Source organism: Spea bombifrons, chromosome 5, assembly GCF_027358695.1.
Source record: "Spea bombifrons isolate aSpeBom1 chromosome 5, aSpeBom1.2.pri, whole genome shotgun sequence".
NCBI classification, from domain to species: domain Eukaryota; kingdom Metazoa; phylum Chordata; class Amphibia; order Anura; family Pelobatidae; genus Spea; species Spea bombifrons.
The window spans coordinates 14,154,183-14,178,113 of NC_071091.1; the positions used below are offsets into that span (position 1 = coordinate 14,154,183).

At 39.5% G+C, this 23,931-nt stretch overlaps 2 protein-coding genes across 2 annotated transcripts in view; both read left to right on the forward strand.

The window, feature by feature from the left end:
• Window positions 1-1,862: 1,862 nt before the first annotated feature.
• Window positions 1,863-18,582, forward strand: TRDMT1 (tRNA aspartic acid methyltransferase 1). The gene is made up of 11 exons (XM_053467710.1): window positions 1,863-1,944; window positions 4,958-5,067; window positions 12,780-12,856; window positions 12,989-13,060; window positions 14,851-14,916; window positions 15,351-15,420; window positions 15,963-16,046; window positions 16,323-16,663; window positions 17,158-17,215; window positions 17,937-18,066; window positions 18,347-18,582. Exons 1-11 carry the CDS (start codon window positions 1,881-1,883, stop codon window positions 18,451-18,453), a joined length of 1,179 nt encoding a protein of 392 aa, XP_053323685.1. The 5' UTR covers window positions 1,863-1,880; the 3' UTR covers window positions 18,454-18,582.
• Window positions 18,583-20,788: 2,206 nt separating this feature from the next.
• CUBN (cubilin) overlaps window positions 20,789-23,931 on the forward strand; it is an 83,495-nt gene continuing 80,352 nt past the window's right edge. Inside the window, exons 1-2 of the mRNA XM_053467029.1 lie at window positions 20,789-21,224; window positions 21,434-21,563. Of these exons, the coding sequence (XP_053323004.1) occupies window positions 21,106-21,224; window positions 21,434-21,563 (249 nt within the window). The 5' untranslated portion in view covers window positions 20,789-21,105. The remainder of the gene's footprint in view (window positions 21,225-21,433; window positions 21,564-23,931) is intronic.

Sequence of the window (23,931 nt, forward strand, 5' to 3'; positions counted from 1 at the left end):
CAGTTTTTGCAAATATATTTCTTATTATATTTAATCTATTTCTTGTGATTTAACTTGAACACGCATGAATGTTGTATGGCTACAACTTAATTTGGAGAGAGAAAGGGAGGGAGAAAATGGGGGGACACCAAGAGAGAGTGAAGGAATGAGTAAGAGAGGGAGACTGGGGGAAGAGGGAGGAGAGGGAAGGAGAGAGCGTGTGAGGGAGAAAGAGAGGGGAGAGGGAAAAGGAGGAAAGAGTGAGAAAGTTGTGAGGGAGCAGCTCCAGCCTCCAAGACTCAGTATCTAGAAGGAGGTGGAAGGAGCTCCTAAATTGATTCCAAATGGGATTTTGTTCCATGTGCATATGGGGAGAGCTCATATTACTCTACTGGCAGAACATGAGAAAAAACCCACATATGCATTTCCATATGGCAATCTGTATATATTACACCATAAATAGTGAGTATGTTGTTGGTTACGGTATTGCGGCAAAAGATGAAATAGTGGGTGTTGGCTTTTTCCACTCATTAGCTGAAGTGAATATAATAATGCACTGTGCGGCCAGAAGAGAGAAAGCAGAACCACCAAGAAATCTGTTTCCTCCTTTCCTTGCTTGAGGTTTAGCAACAGGCAATAATACGGAGGAGGAATCTGACTGACACTCAGCACATTCTGTATTTCCTTAAAGAAACATTGCATATAATACCAAGGAGTTTAATCACACACCCAATGGGTGTCTGAATCTGGGGCTTGCCATCAGCAGAACAGCCCCGGAATAAAAAGGCAAGTTCTGAGTAAAAGCTGTAACAATGGAACATACAAGGTCATGCGCATACCTGGGAACTTGAGGGAGCAGGCTACCTGGAACTCTATTTCCGAGGGAGTTATGAAGGGGTGCCTAGCTGCTTGAGGGGTGTTACTAGCCATGGCGGGCTAGCTGTTGACAAGGTTGGGGCTAGCCCCAGGTATCATTAAATAAGTAGGGCAGCTCCCAGGTATGGTCACGTGACATTGGCAACTGGAGCGCTACCAAGTTTATCTAGGAAGGACCTTGAATAAGCTATTGTGTTATCAGTGACTTTTCTCTTAATCAGGCGAGGTTTTCTTCTTATCACCTTAGAATTGAAAAGGGACAATTTACGCCATCTTGGAGCAGAACCTTTTTATATTTCCACCGTTAATTTGCCCCAATCCAAGAGTGCGGGGAATGATATAATAATATGTCTTAGGGGCAAACGATTGTTTACTAGCTTTTTCCATGTTCCAGATTTTACTCTGCATTAACATGCTTACCCCTAGAGTAACCCCCACACTACACTCCCTTATGCCATACTTCACAAATCCCAGCCTCGATGGCCACTAAAAGGCCCCATTTTTGGATATCAGCTTGAGAAAACAACTGAAATGTATTCATTCACTTGTAATTTACGCAAAAAGTTTTCAATAGTTTCTGGACTTCCTGGCTCCGTGGAATACATCTCTGTCCTTCACCCTCTCCGACATTAAACTGCCGGTACTTGGGTCACAGTTAATTAGCATTTTTCTCTCCAAGTGATCTCCAGTTCACTTCAGCCTGAAGTCAAACTCAGCTTGAGGAAACATTTATTTCATTTTATAAACGGTTAAAACTATATTTTTTGTGAACGGGAGAGGTCTTCACATTACATAATTAGAATCTGGCACACGGTGGACACATTATAAACCCTTTCCAGTTCTATTTCTTGACTACTATGATACAGTCACTGTAAACCCTGCACCGAGTCTCTGTCTCTGACCAGTGGGTAGGAACGCTTGTCACGCGGAACTGTGGCGCTCGGCTCCAGTTTCTGCCGAGGGGAAGAAGTGATGCGCAGCTCTGTGTATGCGGCTCATGACAGACAGGGGAACTGCATGAAGTGATGGCTCCTCTGCGGGTGCTGGAGCTGTATAGCGGCATCGGAGGCATGCACTGCGGCCTGGCAGGTAACAGCAGCACCGGAGCCGCCATTACTGCATGTGTAACCCTTTCAGTACCACAGGGACCAGTGCTTCACAGGTTGCATGGGCTCTGGTACGGAGAGGGTTTAGTAGCAATACGTGTCTGCAAGATTACTGCTGCTTAATTATAGGGCTCTGACTGACATTGTGTTACAAAGCTTGTTATTGGGGATTTGCTGTCATATGTTGTAGAGATATTAGAATAGATCATCTGCAGTGCAAAAGTGGTCCCATCACCATAGCAACCAGTGCAGTAGTCCAATCCATAAGTGCGCTATCTATTAATAAAGTAACCAGCCCCGGACTGGTCATTTGGCACACTGGGTAAATGCCAGTGGGCCACTGGCCCGCATTGCTCCGTCGGCTTATATTTTATGTTATGCTTGTTCCTGGCATTTCATAAAGAAAAACCTCGCTAGTGACATCATTTCCTTTGGGTCACTGAATGTAGGTTCATAAAGCAATCTTACCAAGGGTGATACAGTGAAAAGCATCGGAGAAGTAGCAGGGTGGGTATTCCATCGTGTGAAAGACGTGCTTTATGATGATAAGGATACTTGATTTAGGCCAGGAGAGTTGAATGTCATTTAAGGCCTATTTCATGGATGCCTTAAAAATGATAAACAACTTTTATAAGAGCTATAAAAAGCCATGTAGAAAGTTTAGTCCATCGCTGTATATAACACCCCCAGCTTGGCGGGATTTGGGACCACAATCCCACGGACCTGATTTCATGCATTTCAATCCAGGACCTGCCCCATGCAATACTATCTGGAGGGACACAGAATGATAAGTGAATTTTGCCAGGCGTATAACCTTTATGTGGGATGATCTTATTCTCATCTACTCATATTGCCCAGTCACATTGTTGTTATTATTATTGTTTTATATAGCACCACCATATTCCACGGTGCTGTACAATGGTTAAAGAGGACATAACAAGTAATATATAATATAACAATCTGACATAGAAACATGAGTGTTCTTGTATCATAGCGGGATCTGTTCTTTAATATTTTGTTTAATATTGGGGGGTTTAATGGTATTTGACGTTAAATGGCAGATCCCATGGGGTGTTTATGTAGAAATATACACATTTGTTTGCAATTATAAATGTTAAAAACACAACGTCTATGTTTTTTTGTGTAAATAGACAATTAGATGTGCTTTGGCACAGAGACAAGTCATATTCAGTTAAATTGTGTTGTAATTATCTAATAATCCGCGCATGTTTCTTTCTATTTATGGATAGCTTTTAGTTTCTCTCTGTAATCCATTGTATCTTGTGCTGTGATGTAAAATGTTTTTCTGTTACCTAATATATGTATCCATTTTGCCCAAATTACTTTAAAATGACCCCCTTCCTACCGTCTTAGCAGTTATCCATTCTGAATCTGAGGATGACTGTTCGGTCCGTCCAGTCTGCCCATTGTTCCTCATGTAAAGGCCTTAATCAGTCCTTGTTGTTATGTTAGATTCAGAGAAGCTTTATGTCTATCCCATGCAGCTTTACATTCCCATAATGTTATAGCCTCTACCACTTCTGCTGGGAGGCTGTTTGACTTATACACCCACCCTCAAGTTATCTTACCCTGTACCTTAAAAATAGGGTACACCTATTTGCACACACCTAGAAGACCTCAGGAAATTGATATCTTACATGCCTGGATTAATTTCTTCTCAGTCTGTCATTTATCCCTAGTTTTTTCCATTCTCATCTTTTGTTTCTGTAAATCCAAATTGTTATGTGATGGTACTACGTGTATGTGTGTGTGTGTGTGTGTATATATATATATATATATATAATATAACCATATGTTAGTAACACAGAGAAGGTGCTGAGTAAATGAAAAAGCCACCTGACTGAATTTATTATAGTGACAGACGATGGGCGTTGAGGAATTATAAAAAGACTAAATAGATGAAGCAGATGTCACTAACGCGGGTTATGAGTGTCTGTTTCTTTCTCTTTGGGTTAAAACAGAAATTACCTTTACTTTGCAATTAGAAAACACACAAACCCTGGGGTAACCCTGTCGCTGAGAGCTATCCATACACACACTAGGGGTCAGTGTAAACGCACCTGTGTCAGGTGTATCTGTCTGTTACACGACGCGTCACCCTGTGGATTCGTGGAAAGCAGTTTCTGAACACTTTCATGGAGAGCTGCTGGAGGATCTTATAGAGGTGACTAATGGTTAGAAGAGCCCCTCGGAAATGCACGTTTGCTTTATTGTGATAAATATCCCATAATACCTTCTGATGTCACAGCTTCCTTGAACCAAGTCGGTCAGCCACCCTGGATGTCTGTGCATGCGCACTTGTCCATAATACCAAAGAATCTACAGTATGCGGCATGAATAGTATTGTGTAGAGCAAAGGCATATAACAGTAACTTTCCTGTACTTCACAATGATGCCATATTAATAAGGATTCTTAAGATGCATTCACAGAAGCATGGGCTTAGCCGGCTGTAGGTCAGGGTTTACTCACAGAAGACTACAGAGATCTCATAGATGGCAGAGGTGAGAGTTCTGTGGGAATTCACCATTCCAAATGCTGTGAAATCTGCGGGTGCTATAAATAAAATGTACCGCGGCACACTCTGCACATTTCAAACTGCAAAGCTGGAAACGCTTTAAGTATCACTAAGCGGACTTTGCTGATCTATCAGACAGTTAATGAACGGCCCATGAAATGTTTACCTGTAGGCTTTTCTTAGGCCAACTCAGCACCTAGTTGAATAGACCCCATAGTTACCATTGAGGTTGTGCTCCTTATTGAGTGGAGGACTTTCTGTTAGTATCAATCTGGTCCCAAACTCTTCTAAAAGCTATAGATTACCTGTAATTTGTTTACCTTCATCTAAATCCATTAAATTATATTGTATAGGCTGATGTTGATAACGTGTATTGTTTCCAACCTTAGTAACTATAGCATTGTTGTATTTACTGCTTATTAGATGTTCTGTTGAATGATTGTGTATTTTTTGTTCCAGAGAGTGCCGTATCTGCTGAGGTTATTGCCGCTGTGGATGTCAATACTATTGCCAATGAAGTCTACAAATATAATTTTCCAAACACACCACTGTGGGCAAAGGCCATCGAGGTGAGTTAATATTTAGAATTTAATAGTCTCCTCGTTTACTTTGTGCACCTATTTGTTAACTTCTCACACACCATTGAATCAACAACATTGGTATAGCAATGGGACAGCTGTTAAAATGTCCCAGTTAGGACTTACTACAACAGAATCTATCCCTACTAAGATGAGGTCTGCAAGAGAAGTTACTAAACCGCAGTAAAGGTCCATTGGAATCTTCTCCCGAGATGCAAGTTATATGCGCTTATAGAAATGCTTTAGACCTTCTGGACCAGGATGACTTACCACGTTAACAAGAAAACAAGTCAAACATGTCCACTTCCCTGTGAAGCTGCTTTTATAGGTAAAAGATACGACTGATACGGTTAGTTATAGGATGCTTTTTATTGTGCATGGAATGTCCTGTAGATAAGGATTATGAGTGAGTGACAGAAGAGTGTTGCTCCTCTGAGTGGCACTCAGGAGTCTAAAGTAAAAGCACAAGGTGTTCTCAAAATGTGATTTGCTTCATTGTTCGATTGCACGTTTAACACTTCTTCGATGTTCTTATAGAAGCATTAAATGAACAGTAGCAAAGTTATAGCATATCATTTAAAGCTAAATTGTTTATATAACTATAGACCTGGGCTGAATAATTCTTACAAATTTTTTTCCTAATTAATGGAAAAGACCAATTAGGGCTGCAACAACTAATTGATATAATCGATAATGAAAGTCGTTGCCAACGAATTTCATTATCGATTACCGTATTTGCTCGATTATAAGACGACCCTGATTATAAGACGACCCCCCAAATCTGAATATTAACTTAGGAAAAAAAGAAAAAGCCTGAATATAAGACGACCCCAAAGGAAAAAAGTTTTACCAGCCCCTTCCTTTCTCCCAGTCCCTCCCTGCAGTCACTGCCTATTGGCCCCGCCCATTGGCATCCACACGGCTACTGTGAGTATAAAATTAATATTTGGGCTGCTAAAAGTTAGGGGAAGTGGGGGTTAATTTAGGGGCAGTAATGGTTAATGGAGTGATGGGTTAATACAGGGGTATTAATAAACAAAAGTATTGTTTCAGTGTGCTGTGAACGAGGCTGTGAATCTACGAGGGCACTATGGGATATCTGGGGAGGACGGAGTGACATATTTGGGGGTATAAGGCATATCGGGGCACAGGGGCATATCAGGGGGTATAAGGCATATAGGGTATATAAGGCAGGGCTCGACAAATCCCAGGCACCAGGTCGCCATGGCGACTGATAATTTTCTCCTGGCGCCTAGGTGTTTGTGAGCCAAACCTGTAATTGAGTTTTGGATCCAGATCCCCCGCGGCATTGCAGGGGACTTGGATCCTCCTTTCCGGCAGCAGCGGGTGTCTGTGCGATGCAGACAACCCCGCTGCTGCCAGCGGCTCCGCCCACCCTCCTCACTGAACTGGGCTGTCACCGCCCACGAAGGTCACTGAGTCGCGCTGGCCAGCTGACTCAATTCTATTTCAGATCAACGGGGACGGCTTCTTAAAACGCCTCCCCTGACGATTCAAAATAGAAGTGAGTCAGCCGGCGCCGCTCAATTACTTTTGCGGGCGGCACCAGCGCTGCTCAATGACCTTTGTGGGCGGTGCCAGCCCCGTTTAGTGAGGAGGATGGGTGGAGCCGCCGGCAGCAGCAGCGGGAATCCAACAGAGTGCACATCGGGGTCAGGTAAGTGGAAGTAACTGGGGGCATGCTTGGCAGTGGGAGGCTGGGACAAAGATGCCTATGGGAGACTGGGGCAAAGGCAAACTCTGTCCCCAATTTCCTATAGGCATCTTTGTTACTAAATAGTTTCCCATAGTCCCATGTTTAGTGACAAAGATGCCTATGGGAGACTGGGGGCAAAGGCAAACTCTGTCCCCAGTTTCCCATAGGCATCTTTGTCACTAAACATGGGACTATGGGAAGCTATTTAGTGACAAAGATGCCTATGGAAACTGGGGACAGAGTTAATCAATGGGATTAATTAATGGTAATTAAAAATATGCACTGGTGCTTTTTAGTGTGGGCAAAGTGCTGGGGCAAAGTGTGAGTGCTGGGGCAAAGTGTGAGACCATGAGTGCTGGGGCAAAGCGTGAGTGCTGGGGCAAAGTGTGAGTGTAGGGCAAAAAAAAGTCTTGGCTCCTAACTTTTTTAGCTGGCTCCTAGATTTAAAAAAAAATGTCAAGCCCTGATATAAGGCATATGTGGGGAGGGCAGAGTGGCATATCTGGAGGTATGTGGCATTTGCTTATTTGAAATGGGAACATACTGAATTTACAGCGTATTATACTATAAAAGTTTGCACTGTCTGCCATAATATTAGGCACGTACACACTGTAATTTGGCCCACAAGCCCATGGCATGCTCCTGTAATATATTTATGACAAGCAATGGATGAAATAGATAAGGATTTGAGTTATGCTTAGCAAATCATTAAACCTACAAAGATTTAGTGTTAAATACTTTGATGATGATGATGATAATGGTATGAGAATTAATTTGGAAATCAGTACAAACAGATTTTACTGCATTAATAAACGCTGGCTGAGTTTGCAGGTGAGCCGAAACAAAAAACTGTCTTCTCTCCATTTTAATACCAACCTGGCCCTTCTTGAAGGAGAAACTCGCTTAGATTCTGCGTAATGCGTAGTTAGGTCCCTAATATGAAATATTTGATCCGATATGAAATCAGCAGAGTCTTGGGATGAAACGTGTGTTAATATGACATGATGTGATGCAAATACGTGTGTTTTAGAATATGTTTATAGAACATGCACAGTGTGTCATTATTTGTGTCGTTTCCTATGTAGTCCTCGCACATGTTTTCAGGAATGAATTTCATTAACAATGCCCTTCATTATAGTACAAAGGTTACATGACAAGTCAGCAAAGTTACTGCAGTAAAACCAAAATGTGTTAACTATTACATTTCTTGGATTATCAGAACGGGAGAATTGTCCTAAAACTAATTAGAATTCATTATAATACAGATTTAAGTTAGGTTTACAAAATGATTGTGCTTTTCTTTTTTTCCTAGCTTTTGGGTTATATGATGTGTTCAGAATGCTGCATATTAGTTATTTGTATGTGATCTTAGCCCAAACCAGGGGAGGGCTGGCAGCCTAAGGCCTGGGGGGCAAGTCTAGTCAACTGGCCCATTGCACCATCAAAGCGGCTGCGAGCGACATTGAAAGCGGCCGTCGTGCGGCAGTCACTCCACCAGCGCCTAATGAAATTAAAGTGGCCGGCGTGCACACACCGCATGCCTCAGCTCTTCATCACACCACTTTTAAGACGAAGAGGAGCTGAGGCATGGCCGTTGGGTCTGACAGCCGCATGATGCAGGGGCGTACCTAGAGTATTTGGCACCTGTGGCAGACCCTGTATGTGGCACCCCCCCCCACACACACACACTGCATAGTTTCTATGGTTAGGCAAACATTGACAGGGGTACAGCATAACTGTTATCATTATATACTTAGGGATTACGCAGCACCACCGTCAATGTGTGCCTATACACTGAGCCAGACACTGACAACCCCTATCACTATATACTAAGCCAAACATTGATGTGGTGTAGGCTTACCACTTTAGTGACTGGCATAGTATATAGTAGGGATGCACCGAAATGAAAATTCAGCATTCACTTGGCCAAAACTGAAAAAAAAAACAAAAAAAAACTTTAAAATACTTTATTAAAAGTAACACCAAAATTAGACAAAAAAATCAACAATAATATTAACACACACACACACACACATATATATATATATATACATATATATAACAACAATCACAATCCTATCATGTCCAGGTTCTAGCATGTGCTGGCTGACTTAGCATGATAGGAGTGTGATTGCTGTTTGCAATTATATATATAAATATATATATATATTAATACTGTCATTGAATTATTCTGTCCAATAAAAGTGTTAACACACCGAAGTTGGACCAAAAAATAATTTATAACAGCAATCACACTCCTATCATGCCTAGGCAGCCACTTCATGCTGGAATCTGGGCATGAAAGGAATGTGATTACGGACTCCCTATGCCACGCTATCCCCCAACACTTACACATCCATGCTATCTGAAACCCTCATTCACAAACATTCAGCATAACTCCCATCACTCTCACACACTTACATTCAGCATAACACCCATCACTCTCACACACTTACATTCAGAATAACACCCATCACTCTCACACACTTACATTCAGCATAACACCCATTACTCTTACACACTTACATTCAGCATAACACCCATCACTCTCACACACTTACATTCAGCATAACACCCATCACTCTCACACACTTACATTCAGCATAACACCCATCACTCTCACACACTTACATTCAGCATAACACCCATCACTCTCACACACTTACATTTAGCATAACACCCATCACTCTCACACACTTACATTCAGCATAACACCCATCACTCTCACACACTTACTAATCAACTCTCTCCTACCTTTTCTTCTTTCACTCTCACTTTTCCTCTTCCTCCTCTTCTTCTTCTACTTCTACTTCTTCTTCTTCCTGTCCTGTGCACTGAGACGGTGGGCGGGGCTTCAGTGTTGTGCGCCGGGATTTGACATCAAGTCCCGGCGCACAGACACAGTTGCCGTTCGCACCGTTTCTGAAGGCGTGCCGGCATGGTGGCAGCCCTCAGATGAGCGGCAGCCGGGGCAGACCGCCCCCCTCCCTCCCCCGCCAGGTACGCATGACGGCCGCATTCAATCCTGCTCGCGGCCGCTTAGCTTTTAACTTTGCGGCCGCAGCCGCATTGAATGCCTGTCTGCCGGTCGTCTGTCCGGCCCACCGGCCCGGATTTAGGGCGGCCTGGGGGGCAATTGCCCCCCTGCCCCCCGGCCCAGCCCGCCCCTGGCCCAAACTACCTGTAGCAAAGAATAGAATGGCTCATCCATCTGAACACAGTGCCTAATGAAAGTCTATGGAGGAATGGACTTCATTAGCGTCGCCATAAAGAATTGTTTAGTGATTGTGCAGGGAAGTCTCCCAAAATATCACAGCCCCCAGATCTGCAGATAAAGAAGGTTTTTTGGGGGCAAAATGACATGAATAACGTCCTGTAATGTACCGCGGCTCTTTTGCTAGGATCCTACAATGCCGCATGATCTGTAGTGGTTTCACCCAACGAGGAGAAGAAGGGGACAGAGGGACGTTTTTATGACATTCTTCGGAAGGTTGATTAGATAAAAAGGTAAACGTGTTACCTTAAATCACTTTAAGGCTTTAGAAACATTGTATTAGTAGAAACATGGTTGTAAGGGATACCGTACCAAACAATAAATACCGTATTTGCTCGATTATAAGATGACTCTGATTATGAGAAGACCCCCCAAAATTTGAATGTTAATTTGGAAAAAAGAAAAAACCTGAATATAAGACTTCCCTATAGGAAAAAAGTTTTGCTAGTAAATATTAATTCACATGTTAACTATTTTTTCATATTTTATAAAAACTATGATTGAAAAAAATGAATTTCTTGTTTTTATTTCTTTTTATTTGCCCCCCAGTTATGCACATCTGACCCCAGACTTGCCACTCTGCCTCCCTGATATGCCTTCTACCCCCTATTTACCACTCTGCCCCCTGATATGCCTTATACCCCCTGATATGCCACTCTGACTCCCTGATATGCCGTATACCCCCTATATGCCATTCTGCACCCAGATATGCCTTATATCCACCATTTGCCACTCTGCCTCCCTGTTGTGCTTTATACCCCCCATTTGCCACTCTGCCTCCCTGTTGTGCCTTATACCCCCCTATATGCCACTCTACTCCCCCATGACTTACCAATGCATCTGCAGACTCCCTGGTGTCTAGTGGGGGCAGCCGGTGAACGTCTGTGTGATGCGCGCAGACAACCTCCATTGCTGCTGGTACTTCTGCTGGGGCTTCTATGGTGGAAAGGTAAAAAAACAGGTCTTATATTTGAGCAAATACAGTACATTACTGAATAAAAACACCAAATACACATGTTTTGCAATAAACAGGTTCTACAGATTTGGTTTGGTTCAGTAGATGTATTGTAGGTCTGGCAACTTGTAAAGCAAATCATTGCTTTATTCCCATTTCATTATTGTATTGCCTTTGGGGCAGTGTGAAGATTCAGAAAATATTTGTGGGCTGATGGCAGGGGGCTCTAATATCACTGGAACATAATATCCTTGGGTGTCCATCCTGCAGGGAGTAAGGAAGGAGTCTAGATATGGATAAGACATAATGGGGCTGAATGGGTCTCAGAGCACAGAATTCTGCTAATCAAGGCTTTTTGCACAAGTTTGTGAGCATTTTAAAGAGCTTTATTTCGAGTCCTTTATGAAGCCTAATGTACGAAGTGACGAGACTCTCTAAAGTTCAAGTTGCCCCTTGGAACAGTGAGAGAGAAAAGCAATATCCTATCCAGAACTGACACAGATATCAGGCATGGAGGCTGAAATAAAAAATGATGCCCCCCCCCACTCTAGGAACGGAGCTATAGTACAGAAGCAAGGAGAAAGGAGGCAATTAGACAAAGACCTGGTCTGGAAATCCAATGTTTCGTATCCATTTGCCACCATGCTAGGAACACATTTGCTTACTATATCATTGCCTACTTTGTCCGATCTGACACGTAGACTTGTCATATCAGTATTTATTTGTTGTCTAATCATTTAATTACGTTTATGGACACATCATCATTTTATAGCAGACCGTGGTATTGTGTAATGGACATATCCTTTACTTGATAGCATAAACATTGGTTTCCAGTAATTTTGAAGCAGTTATAAGTCACTCTTTTACTGCTTATATAATGACACCTGGATTCATTGTTTTTATTATTACGGCTGTTTGTCTGGAAACAGTTCTTTATAAGTATTTTTTATTAATGAAGGAGTAACAATGAAAACATATTTGACAGCATTTAATACACAGAAAATGTCACATCACTTTAGATGGATTTTTATCTTGCAAGGACACTGATTATGTCAAACCCAAGAGTGGCAGATAAATGTGAAAATTAAACATTTGGAGAAACATACGTTTTTAAAGCAAAATATTGATTTGATCTGTGGGGGACCACTCAATAAAACCGCACCTCAAAATCCACCCAGGGTCTATGAAACCTCATGTAGGGTTTACAGGCATTCTTAAATTTCCCTTTATGGAACAAATATTGCATATGGATGGGGATTGGGGAAAATAAAACTAATTTCAGCAGTTCATGACTGTGTATTTGACTGCAATTTTAAACCAATGAAAAGTGTTTATTCCAAATTTGCCGTTTTCCATATTATTGTTAAAGTTATTATGAAAAAGTTTGGGTTCACTTATCTGTTTTCATGAATAAACACGGAAATTTCTAGCTGTAGGATGATTACAAAAGGGTTTTCTAACGATCAATTAGCCTTTTTAAACTTAAACTTGGATTAGTGATGGGAGTGATAAATTGCCTCTGTACGCCTATGAAGATATTCCATTAAAAATCATCCATTTCCAGCTACAATAGTCATTTACAACATTATCACCGTCTGCGCTGGATTTCTGATCCATTCCATATTGTTTTAATGGACAAGGACCCCAAACTTTTGAACAGTAGTTTAGACTTAGTAATTCATTCATTAGTAGAATTCGCTACTAATTAATTAGTAGGATAATTTCACGTTGTAATGCAAATGCTTTCTGTGTGCTAGGGAATATCTCTGAAGGAGTTTGATGCCTTGTCCTTTGACATGATCTTGATGAGTCCTCCCTGCCAGCCTTTTACACGGTAGGTTTCTGAAACTGGAATCACTACTTACTTCATAATGCAAAGCTTTTGAATATGCAGAATCCAAGAGCTCCCTATTACTTGTCAAACAGAACTCATCCATCAATAATTTATATATTTATTGACTTTCAGAATAGGCCTACAAGGTGATGTTTCTGACCCAAGAGCAAAGAGTTTCCTCTATCTTCTGGACCTCCTCCCAAGGTAGCGTGATTTTAAAAATAAATGTATCCATTTTTATCCAAATAACAGGATATATGCTGCCCGGGGATTAGTGTGCCATTCATATCAGTGAATAATTTAACATCCTATCATTTACAAATTAATTTAATTAAACTACATCTGGTTTTAGCTTAATGATGACAAAAATATTTATTATCTAAAATAAATCTTCTATTTGAGAAAAATCTGATCTTACCATTTCAGTCAAAGAGATAACACTGACAGCTACATATTGTGCAATTTGATTCTAATCGTTATTATATACCATCGTAATCATGCTTTACATACAAGTACATAGTGTTTGAAGTTCCCTGGTTTCATCACTGAGTCATAAAAATTGCCCTGGAACTCAATTACCCCGGTATATGGATTGTTCTCACTAATCTATATGTAGTAAAAATATTTTCTGGGTGTAAAGGTCACTTTTTCTGACAGGTTCCTATCATTCACCTTGGTGTACATATGGCTTATGATGTAATAGAAAGTGAAGTATTTGCAAAGACAAGAAAGGATTTGTTACCTTTCCGTCATGCATGTGATCTCATCCATAGCAAACTACGTTTGGCGTGTCATGCGTGTCCGCACAGAATGCCACGAGTGTGGGCAGCATACTGAAAAGTTCGTACCTCAAAGGATTTGGCCATTAAAAATGTTTGTACCTTGCCTTAAAACAGAATATTGTACCGTATAGAGAGACCCACATAGCATTAGCTATTAGTTCAGACAGGCTCTTTATATGTATCAGAGACAATTCTGGTCAGATAACAAAGAAAGGAGGACTCTGATCTAGTGGAGCTACTCCATGAGTAAGGTGTACTGAAGTCTCCGGTACAGTTTCTTTAAGAGAGTTTTGCATATCAGCAGTCTGCATTCTACAGCCATTAACAAGTTTATTACTTAGCACGCTGCTTCCACGTGGGGACAGAAATATCATTATTGAGTACATGCTGTCTGTATGCTATGTACAGCTCAGTCCCCAACACGCAGAGCTGCCAGAGGCTCCACGGCCATCTCCACATAAGGCCCTCTTCTGGTGGTCCACCAGTCACAGTTACTGATATGCTGGAGGTGGGGGGCATTTCCACTCCGGAGACTACAAGAGAAAATAAGAGTAATGAAACCACTTCACGCAGATTTGATAGCACATTACATCATTATTACAGATTTCTGTCTACCTCATTCAGCTTTCTAATCACAACAGACAATAAATTAATGAAAACAATCCATTTAATAAACTGATACAGAGTACCAGGCACCAGTGATTTCTAGTCCCCAAGGCGGCCTGGCACACGGAATTTGTCGAGCTCTGCCATATTACATATTTAGTCCGTGTGCTTATCTGATGTGCTTGTGGCACAGCGTTTTTTATGGTGATGGGTACAGATGATGGCATAGCATCTTTAGAATGTCTTTAGGGGGGTGCATCAGCTTGGATGATGGCCAAGCACCAGGCTGGCAGCCAACATCACCACACAAAGGGAACTGAAAAGAAAGGGAAATTCTTATTGCTATTGTTTTTTCATTGTTATCCACTGATTAAGCCAGTGGACAAGAAAAATAATAATGGTGCTATACATACTGTATGCCGCCATCGATTACTTACCTGTGTGTGACATGCGTATAAAGGTAACCTCGAAAAAAGCATTTTATATATATAATATATGATTGAGAAAAAGTTAGGTAAGGAAGTGATGCAGCATATATAGTGGAAGGACAGGTGGCTATTGCTGTGATGTCATCATGTTTTGTTTCTTTTTTAATTTTTGTAATAGGTTGAAGAACCCTCCTTCATATATTCTTTTAGAGAATGTGAAAGGATTTGAATCATCTACAGCCAGGTAATGCTATTAGAGTATGCAGTAACAGATGTGTGAATTGCTTCTCTGCTTGAATCAGTTCAGTCTAGATTATAACAGATAGAAAAGGGATTTTATGCCTAAAAAGTCTAAATCATATGATTGGCTGGGGGAACGTCTTACTCTGCAAGAGTCATGATTCTTTCCGATAAGAAAACTCCATGTATAACGTAATGAGACAGTAAAGGGTGTTGAAGAGTGGCCTCCAATTACTAAATGTCAAACAGGTACCTGACAGATGATCTAATTAAAAATATCCCATTTGGGTACTGTATAAAGAGAATTATGAAGCTAACCAATAACGGTCTCATTTGAGGATATCAACATTTCTCTGCTAAGTAAAGTTTAACTTATTGTCGCTTCTTGTCTGATGTTATACCTGTAACCATTAAAACAAATTATTTATTCCTTTTTAGAGACAACCTTATCTCAACATTGCAAATGTGTGGGTATCACTACCAAGAGTTTCTCTTATCCCCAACATGTGTAAGTGAAGACTATATTTCAAAGAATTTCTTCATTTCCAAGTTCTACCTAATGAAAATGTTAACTTTATTATGATGTTTGCTCTGTATTAGGTACACCTGTCCAATTGCTTGTTAACACAAATTGCTAATCAGTCAAACACATGGCAGCAACTCAATGCATTTAGGCATGTAGACGTAGTCAAGACGACTTACTGAAGTTCAAACTGAGCATCGGAATGGAGAAGAAAGGGGATTTAAGTGACTTTGAACGTGGCATGGTTGTTTGTGCCAGACGGGCTGGTCTGAGTATATCAGAAACTGATGATTTTCACGCACAACCATCTGTAGGGTTTACAGAGAATGGTCCGAAAAAGAGAAAATATCCAGTGAGCGGCAGTTGTGTGGATGAAAATGCCTTGTTGAGGTCAGAGGTCAGAGCAGAATGGGCAGACTATATAGGAATATATATATACTGTACAAAGTAAAAAGCAGTTCATTTCAGGTTTTGGTTCTGTTTATAACCGGAAAACATTTTAATTTGTTTGTTTTTTGCTTAACTAGCTCGGCATTCCAAATTCCAGACTGCGGTACTTTCTGATTGCCAAGCTGCAACATGAACCATTTGCCTTCAAAACCAGCAGCGAAGTAAGATCCCAGAACAGTTTTCAAACAGTCTGCATCTGTCTAGTCAGCAACAAATACTCATTGTATATAGCAGAACTGTGTTCAATTGAAGGTTTATGTGTTTTGTTGTCCTTTTATCACAGTTGTGAACATCACTAAAGGATGATTTATAAAGAACATTTCTAATGTGTATTCTTAATTTTGAAACCATGATGCAATACACTTAAATGTCTATAATACACTTTTACATGTCTATAAACTTATTTATATTTATGAATAGCAATGTTTTCCTTTTAGATACTTGAAGAATTTCCAAGGAGTAACTCACTTGGATCAATCCACTCCTTGGCTGCAAAATGCTCGGAAGGAACATATATTGATCGGGAAAATCCGACAAGCAATACCCTCACGGAACAATCCTGCGACAGAACCATCCTCTACAAGCTGGAAACCACTGGCGAATTGGAAAGAAAGCAGAGTCAGAACAACGATTCTTCTGTTCAGATGTTAAAAGAGTTTCTGGAGAAAAATGTTGAGATGAGCCAATATTTTCTTCCCTCAAAGTTGTTACTGCGATATGCGTTAATTCTGGACATTGTCCAACCAACAAGTAGACGTTCAACGTGCTTTACAAAAGGGTAAGTACCGGGTCGTTTAGAGTGACAGCACACACATTTGTATGTAGTCCTCTTTAGTATTTCAAGTTTTGAGTTCAGATGAGTTCCTGAAGCCACTGATTTCATAATTTATATATATATAATTGTCCCAAAATCTCTATTAAACATCATATCCGATGTTCCCTGTATAACAGTAGGCATCAGATTGGAATGAAAAAACTAGGAGATGGTGAATTATAGAGATGCAGTGTATCAGGGATCGCTCAATATATATATATTTATATATATATATATATATATACCCAACATAACTAGCACCAATAAGTGTGGCTCTTGCAGAAAGCATATAACGTTAGTCTCCCCTCCCATTATTGTTACTACTTTCAGGTACTACACTGGCTAACGTCCAACGTTGTTGAAATGAACTCTGGAAAAAGAAAAACAATTATCCTGGGCTAGAATATAGAGGATTGAAACAAGCATGTTAAATTTAGTGCTTCTTTTGTTTTTTATAGGTATGGCCATTATGTGGAAGGCACAGGTTCTGTTCTGCAGACAGCAGAAGATGTGGAGGTTTGTTTTTATTGTTTCTCATCAAAAATCTAACAATGGTGTTCCTTTCTGCCTAAACATAAAGCTTTCAGATGCCACAGAACTTAGATAATTCAAACTTATATGCACTTGGTTCCGCTTTAGTAGCCTGCAACTTTTCATGCTTTGCAGTACATGATTTAACCAAACCACAGATTGTCAAGGCAACGCTTCACGGGAGCAATTACAAAATCAATTTATGAAGTGGAATGATTGTATGAAAGCTAGGTTTGACGCTCTCATGTTAGTGACCCTGTATTTTCTGAATCTTTGATGTGGAAACGCCTGTCCGGCTGGTAAAGATCATTTACCTTGTTGATAAAATTGCTTTTCATTACAGTTGAAAAATGGTAAATTTACGCTTGGAGGGCTTTGGCAGACAGAGGCCGTCTGTGTCACTGAATGGTTTATTGCTCCCGAACAATAGCAATCCTATTAAGTGCCGGGGTGAAATGGGCAGCCGAGTGAAAAAAAATGTCTCCGTAACACTGTTTTTGCTTGTTGGGCTGGATTAATGTATTGGGAATTTGTTGACATATTAATCTGCCTGGTCATTGCGGAATAAATAGAATAACTCTGCCGTCTGTGTTTCTGTTGCATTCCATCACAACGAGCAACATCTATTAACAACCCCCTCTGCTGTATTTTTTTAGCCTGCTATCCTACAAGTTGTTCTACATCATGATTTTTCTTTTGAATGCAGATTGGTGATGTCTACAAATCACTGGAAACGCTGTCCGGAGAGGAGAAACTTGCAAAGCTCTCAACGCTAAAAATGAGATATTTTACTCCAAAAGAAATAGCTAATCTTCATGGATTTCCCCCCCAGTTTGGTATGTTTACGGAGATGCAACATAAATAGTGAAACACTGATGTTTCAGAATGAACAAAACTTGAATAGTGTCCACAAATCTTAAATTGTGCGCTATTCATATTTTTGGTGGGGTGGATTAGTTCTTACTTGTAGTCTACAAGTCTTGATAGACTGTAAGGCTCAGTTGTTGTGGAAAGGGAAACATAGACTTCTGTCTAGTACATTTTCGTAGTAAGTTTCTTTTTGTAACATTAATATATAAACTGCATGTGTTTATAGTCATCTGTTTTCCCTCTTAGGCTTTCCTGACAAGACAACAACAAAACAGCAATACAGACTTCTTGGAAACAGTCTTAATGTACAGGTTGTAGCGAAGCTCATTACTGTTCTGCTTCAGTCCCATTAACACCGTCTTCAGAAGAAGTAATCAACCATTCTCTGTTTTACACAAACTGTGGAATATTAAAAGTGTAAATAATTATATATTTAACGGAGCTTCACTATTGTTGCAATAAAAGGATTTTTTGATATGTTTTTTAAATGGTCGTTTATTACTTTTTTACATTAATAGATACATAGAAACAAATTATTTGCCATCTTTAATCGTCCCATGATGTTGTGTCTTTTTCTCAGAAACTTGCTAATAGGGAACCATACACAACTTGTTCTACCTTCCTCATTAAATGAGGTGGGAAAGCAGCACTACAGCCACACTACATACTACGGGCGTCCGATCTGCGGTTGTTGACCTGCTGTGTACTGTTCAGTTATGGCTTTGCACACCTCAGTAATCACAGACCATTTTTTAATTTTCCTTTACATGTCTTGTAAACCTAAGGAAAACCATAAATAAATAGGTTTATTAGAATTGGTCTTAATCAGTTCCACTTTAAAATGTATCTTGTTTGAATTAGCAGTCAGTTGGTAGATTATCGAGTAAGCATGTCAGCCTTATAATAAAGTTACTGCGAGGTTTGATGGCGCTCAAGATCAAATCACAGTAACAACCCAATAATCCAAGCCAAGGATCAGAGTCGAACAATCAGAGTGTGTTGTATCTCAAATCAGCAGCCAGGGTCAAGCTGAGGAACTTGCCAAGAGTGAAGCTGAACAGAGTGCATCTTATCCAAAATCAGCTGCCGGGCTGGTGAAGGAACTGGCGTGTACTGTTCACCTTTGTCAGCTCAGTTATGCACCCTCACATATAAAAAATGATTTTGGTGCAAGATGTTAATATGTGTAATTGCTCCATAGCACCAGAGCAACCATTGAAATGGTCCAAACTGCGGTACCACTCCATAGTACCACTCCATTGGTTGCCTTGGTAATAAAACCAATTTTTATTCATACCACTTAACGTGTCCTCCCATTAGCCCCTGGCAAGGTTCAAGGGCTGGTTTCACTGTTCTTACATCACGGAGAACATAGCTTTGCTAATTTTATTTCAATCAGTGGATTGAGATAAATTATCTAAATTATTGAATAGTTTGTAGTATCCTTGAAGAGGTTAAAAGACTCAATATGGGCCATGGGTGTGCATCCATACTAGTCTGGTAATCAACAGATGAAAGTGCGCCTGTTGTTTCATATTGGCTGTTCTTGTTGGGTATCTTAATAGTTATTCATGGGAATTCTAAATTGATTTTTGTTCATGCAAAGCATAGCCATTAAAAGAGACGGCAATAAGTAGATTAAGAGGGTTATCTTGGAGAGATTAGAGATTTTGGACATGCTTAGCCATGATCAAAGAGGATCACATTAGCTATGAATACTGTGGTGTACACAGAGCCAAAAGATAAAAAGATAATCAGATTAATTTGAATTTATCATGTTATCAAACGCCGTAGTCTTTTACCTAAAAACATGTTGTGGACGTATTACTGGAGAAATTATAGTCAAGTTCAAATAGTGCTTTTAAAAATGACACTTTGTGCAAATTAATGGACATATAACGGCAGCGCTGATCATTCAATCACCGACACTGAATATAACCAGAAAAAGGCTGAAGCATGAAGCAAAAGGCTGTCACGGGAAACACAAAATCACGGCTGGAAATACTACCTGGGCGACTCAGACCCTTTGAAGGGGTCACATAGAAATTTTTTTTTTAATCAAAATTAAAACTCAGTGTTTTAAACAGAAATGTAAGTTAGCATTGACAGCAATCCGGTTTTATCTCTTTTTGTTCCAATAAATTTCCTGGAGGCTGCCATTGTTGTCAGGCATGTGCTATTTTTTTGTGACTTTCCCTGAATAATCATCACATTGAGCTACTTCTTTATGGCAATACTTTAGGGATACCGTCGGGCAGCAGCAACGAGCACACAGCCGGCCCTGCATTTTCATCATGGTGACCAAGCCAGGGAGCAGACGCTGAGCCTAGGTGTGTGACAGTGTAGCCATCTGTAAACACACTGATATTAGCATCTAATTATATTTTGAGAAATTACATATTTTAATGAGACAATTTATTATTAAAGGTGCTGTTCCATTTGCTTTAATGAGTTTCAAACTTTTATAACAGAATGCAGCCTTACAAACACTATTCCTAGAAGACTGTAGAAACATAAAAATATTTCTTTAATCATATAAAAAAACATTCCCAGGAACACGTCATGTGACACTAAAACAAGCGCTTCCATAAAAACTGAAAAGGTATTTTTTTTTTTTTTTTTTTACACTTGTGTGCTTTTTTGAGATTAAACCTTCAGTGGAAACAGAGAAATGACAGATCTGTTAAGGTTTTGTTTGCTGAGCATACTAAAGAGTGTAAATAATGTCTTGTATAAGTGGAACAGCACCTTCAAAACCTATGTCTAGGTAGCAAAGGTCAGTGAGCTACTGGATAAGGTATAAACTTTTGACAGGTACCGTAGTTTCTTTTTTGACGATTAACTAATCAGCACTTTAAACTTTCCACTAACCAGGTTAAAAAATTAAAATGAATGCATTGCTCACGTAAATCTTTCAAGGAGATCATGTCTGAATGACCAAAGTCCACGGATCCTTCAAGTAGCACATCCAGTTTGAGTTGCTGCATGGAGGGTTAGCAGCTAATATGCTGGATCCACATAGTGTTCCTTGGCTTTTGGCAACAATAATTCTTATTTCTGGATTAATATGTGAATGTGGCGATCCATGGAGGACCAGACAGAAAAGAGATACTTACAATGACCAGTAAGTTGTTTAGAATAATTGCGCTGTTAAATAAACTGATCCCTGTCCAAATTGACTTTCTTAAAATGCCATCTTGGTAAAATCACAACATTAAAATAAATTAAACAGAATACCTACAATTCAAGATAAAAACCTTGTGGGTTCTTGTGTATGATTTCTCACGATAATACAGTCATCATTTTAAAAAAAATTGCTACATTTCATTTTAGACCCCGAATGACTTCGGAAAATGGGAACTTAATATTTTCTACTGGTTTAACCAAAAATATTGAGTTCACAACTGGCTCCCATGGGAAAATTAAAATCAACAATGACGACCTCACAGATCTTCTGGTTCAGGTAATACCTGTTTGTGATACACATTTCATACATTACAAATTTTAAGGGTAACGGTATAATGAAGTCGATTTGAACAGATGAAGTGGACTTTCCCCTTGGGGCTGAATCACTGACCTCAGCATATTCTGATGTAAAAATACTTCATGTGAACGCTCTATTATTTTATTTATTATTTTATTTATCTTAGTATTTGTGAAAAGTGGCAAAAAATGTTATTTGATAAAATTGTATTGTTTTCAATTCCGCTCTCGTGTGTGTATGTATATATATATATATATATATATATATATATATATATATATATATATATATATATAGATATCTTCTGCTATTTCCATGAAACATTAGGATACATTTTTAGCAAGCGATAAAATACTTTAGTCCTGTGCGCATATAGTTTGTTAATTCACTGCCTCGGTCCGTTTTACACTCTGGATCTGGCATAAATAATGTTTGTTCAAATAATTTGCTTGAAGTGTTGCTTGCTGTGTGTTATGTCACTGCTATACATGCTATTTAGTAAAAATCTTGTAACATAAAACACATTCAACAGCTAATTTCTATCTTTCATCTTGGTCATCTTTTCGATTACAAATGACATCTGATAATGTTTAATAAATGTGAGCATACTGAAGAGTGTAAATAATGTCTAAGTGGAACAGCACCTTCAAAACCTATGTCTTGGTAGCAAAGGTCAGTGAGTTTGGATTTTACTTTTACATTTTGCTTTTAATCAATAGCTACTTCTCTGCATGCAGTAATTGCCTGTGCTGAAGCAGATAAATACCCAGACTGTACAGATGATTATGTAACACGCTTGGCGTGTATTAAACCCGGTACTGGAATACAGGGACATTCTCGCAGCTTTGTTTACAGAGCCTTATCGCTATTATCTGCAAATCTGATAGGAAAACATTATTCCCAGAAACGTATCATTTTTAACAGCAGACAACCTAATGTTGCACCACTAGGGCAATTAAAGCCAATGCCAAGTGAATGGCAAGTACCATAAAAGCTTGGATAGAATTCGTACTCATGAACATTACGTGTTCTTAATTGGAACTGAATTTTCAACCTAGCTGTTAATAATAATCTAATATTTTACAGTATTATATGCAGACATGTACAGTAGTTTGTTTCTGATGCTTAAAAACATCTTGGTTTGTTCACTCAAATTGGATCTTTTCCCAAACCCTACACGCGAGCCGCCATTTTTACTTTAATTTCTCCGCACGTATATATTCCTCCCTGTTGGTATTGCTCCCTGCTGTTAAGTTGCTGATTGTTGTTGATTTGCTCAGGCTGCCTTTGTAACGGTGAGTTGAAGAAGAGAGAATTAACTAGACATACCAATTTTGACATTTATAACCCTAACAATGAATATCGCCAACATAATTTTTCCAATTCACGAACAAAACACACAAGTTGTACAAGTTAATTAATTTAGTCCTGCTAAAGGATTTTGAAGACAGCGGTTTCCATATAGGATACATTGATCAGATGCCTTTGGAGGCCAGTTACAGATATATCCTTAAAATCATTTTTTGGGGTTCATTGATATGACACCCTAAATCTAAAGACGAGTGAGTCTAGAGGTCAACTTGTTAAAAGCGTAGGGACAGAAATGATTACTTCACTGGCTGCTGTATTTTGTACCATAATTAGGACCAAAGATCATTAAAGCTGAAACTCTGCTCTTCAATCCCATTTTGATTGCTTCATTTCAAATCATTTGTGGTGGTGTACAGAGCCCAAATTATGAAAATTGTGTCACTGTCCAAATATTTATGGATCTGACTGTAAACGTGCAATTTATGGATGGCTGTTTTGATCGTTCTGCTTGGGCTATTTGGTTTTGCAATATTCCAATGAATATCAAAGGTTAATACAATTGGCAAGTATCAGCTGTCCTCATTTTCCTAAGCATTTACTGTATGTTATATAGTATTATTATTATTATTATCTGTATAGAGCAATAAGAAACCTCTTTCCTGATACTGCATGTAGGAATAGTATTGATGATAGGACTAGATCTGCTTTTTTCCTAGGGATACTTTTAAAGCAAAACATATTTCTAAGGATTACATATACTACATGACCAAAAATATGTGGACACCCCTCTTTATTATTGCAGGGGTATAAAATAAAACACATAGGCAGCCATCTCCATAGACCAACAGTGATAGTAGAAGGGGTCGTATTGAAGAGCTCAGTGACTTTAAATGTCAGAGGATGCCTCCTTTCTACACATCGCTAGGCAAGTAAAAAAATCACCAGCTACAGGGTTCCAAACTGCCCCTGGAAGCAAGATCAGCACAAGCATTGTGCGTCGGGAGCTTCATGAATTGTGTTTCCATGGCGAGTAGCC

Excerpts from the sequence above, each read along its gene's own strand:
- TRDMT1 (XM_053467710.1), top strand. The coding sequence starts at position 1,881 with ATGGCTCCTCTGCGGGTGCTGGAGCTGTATAGCGGCATCGGAGGCATG. Across the intron at positions 16,047-16,322 it reads CCTTCAAAACCAGCAGCGAA|ATACTTGAAGAATTTCCAAG; the intron begins GTAAGATCCCAG and ends TTTTCCTTTTAG. Across the intron at positions 16,664-17,157 it reads TCAACGTGCTTTACAAAAGG|GTATGGCCATTATGTGGAAG; the intron begins GTAAGTACCGGG and ends TGTTTTTTATAG.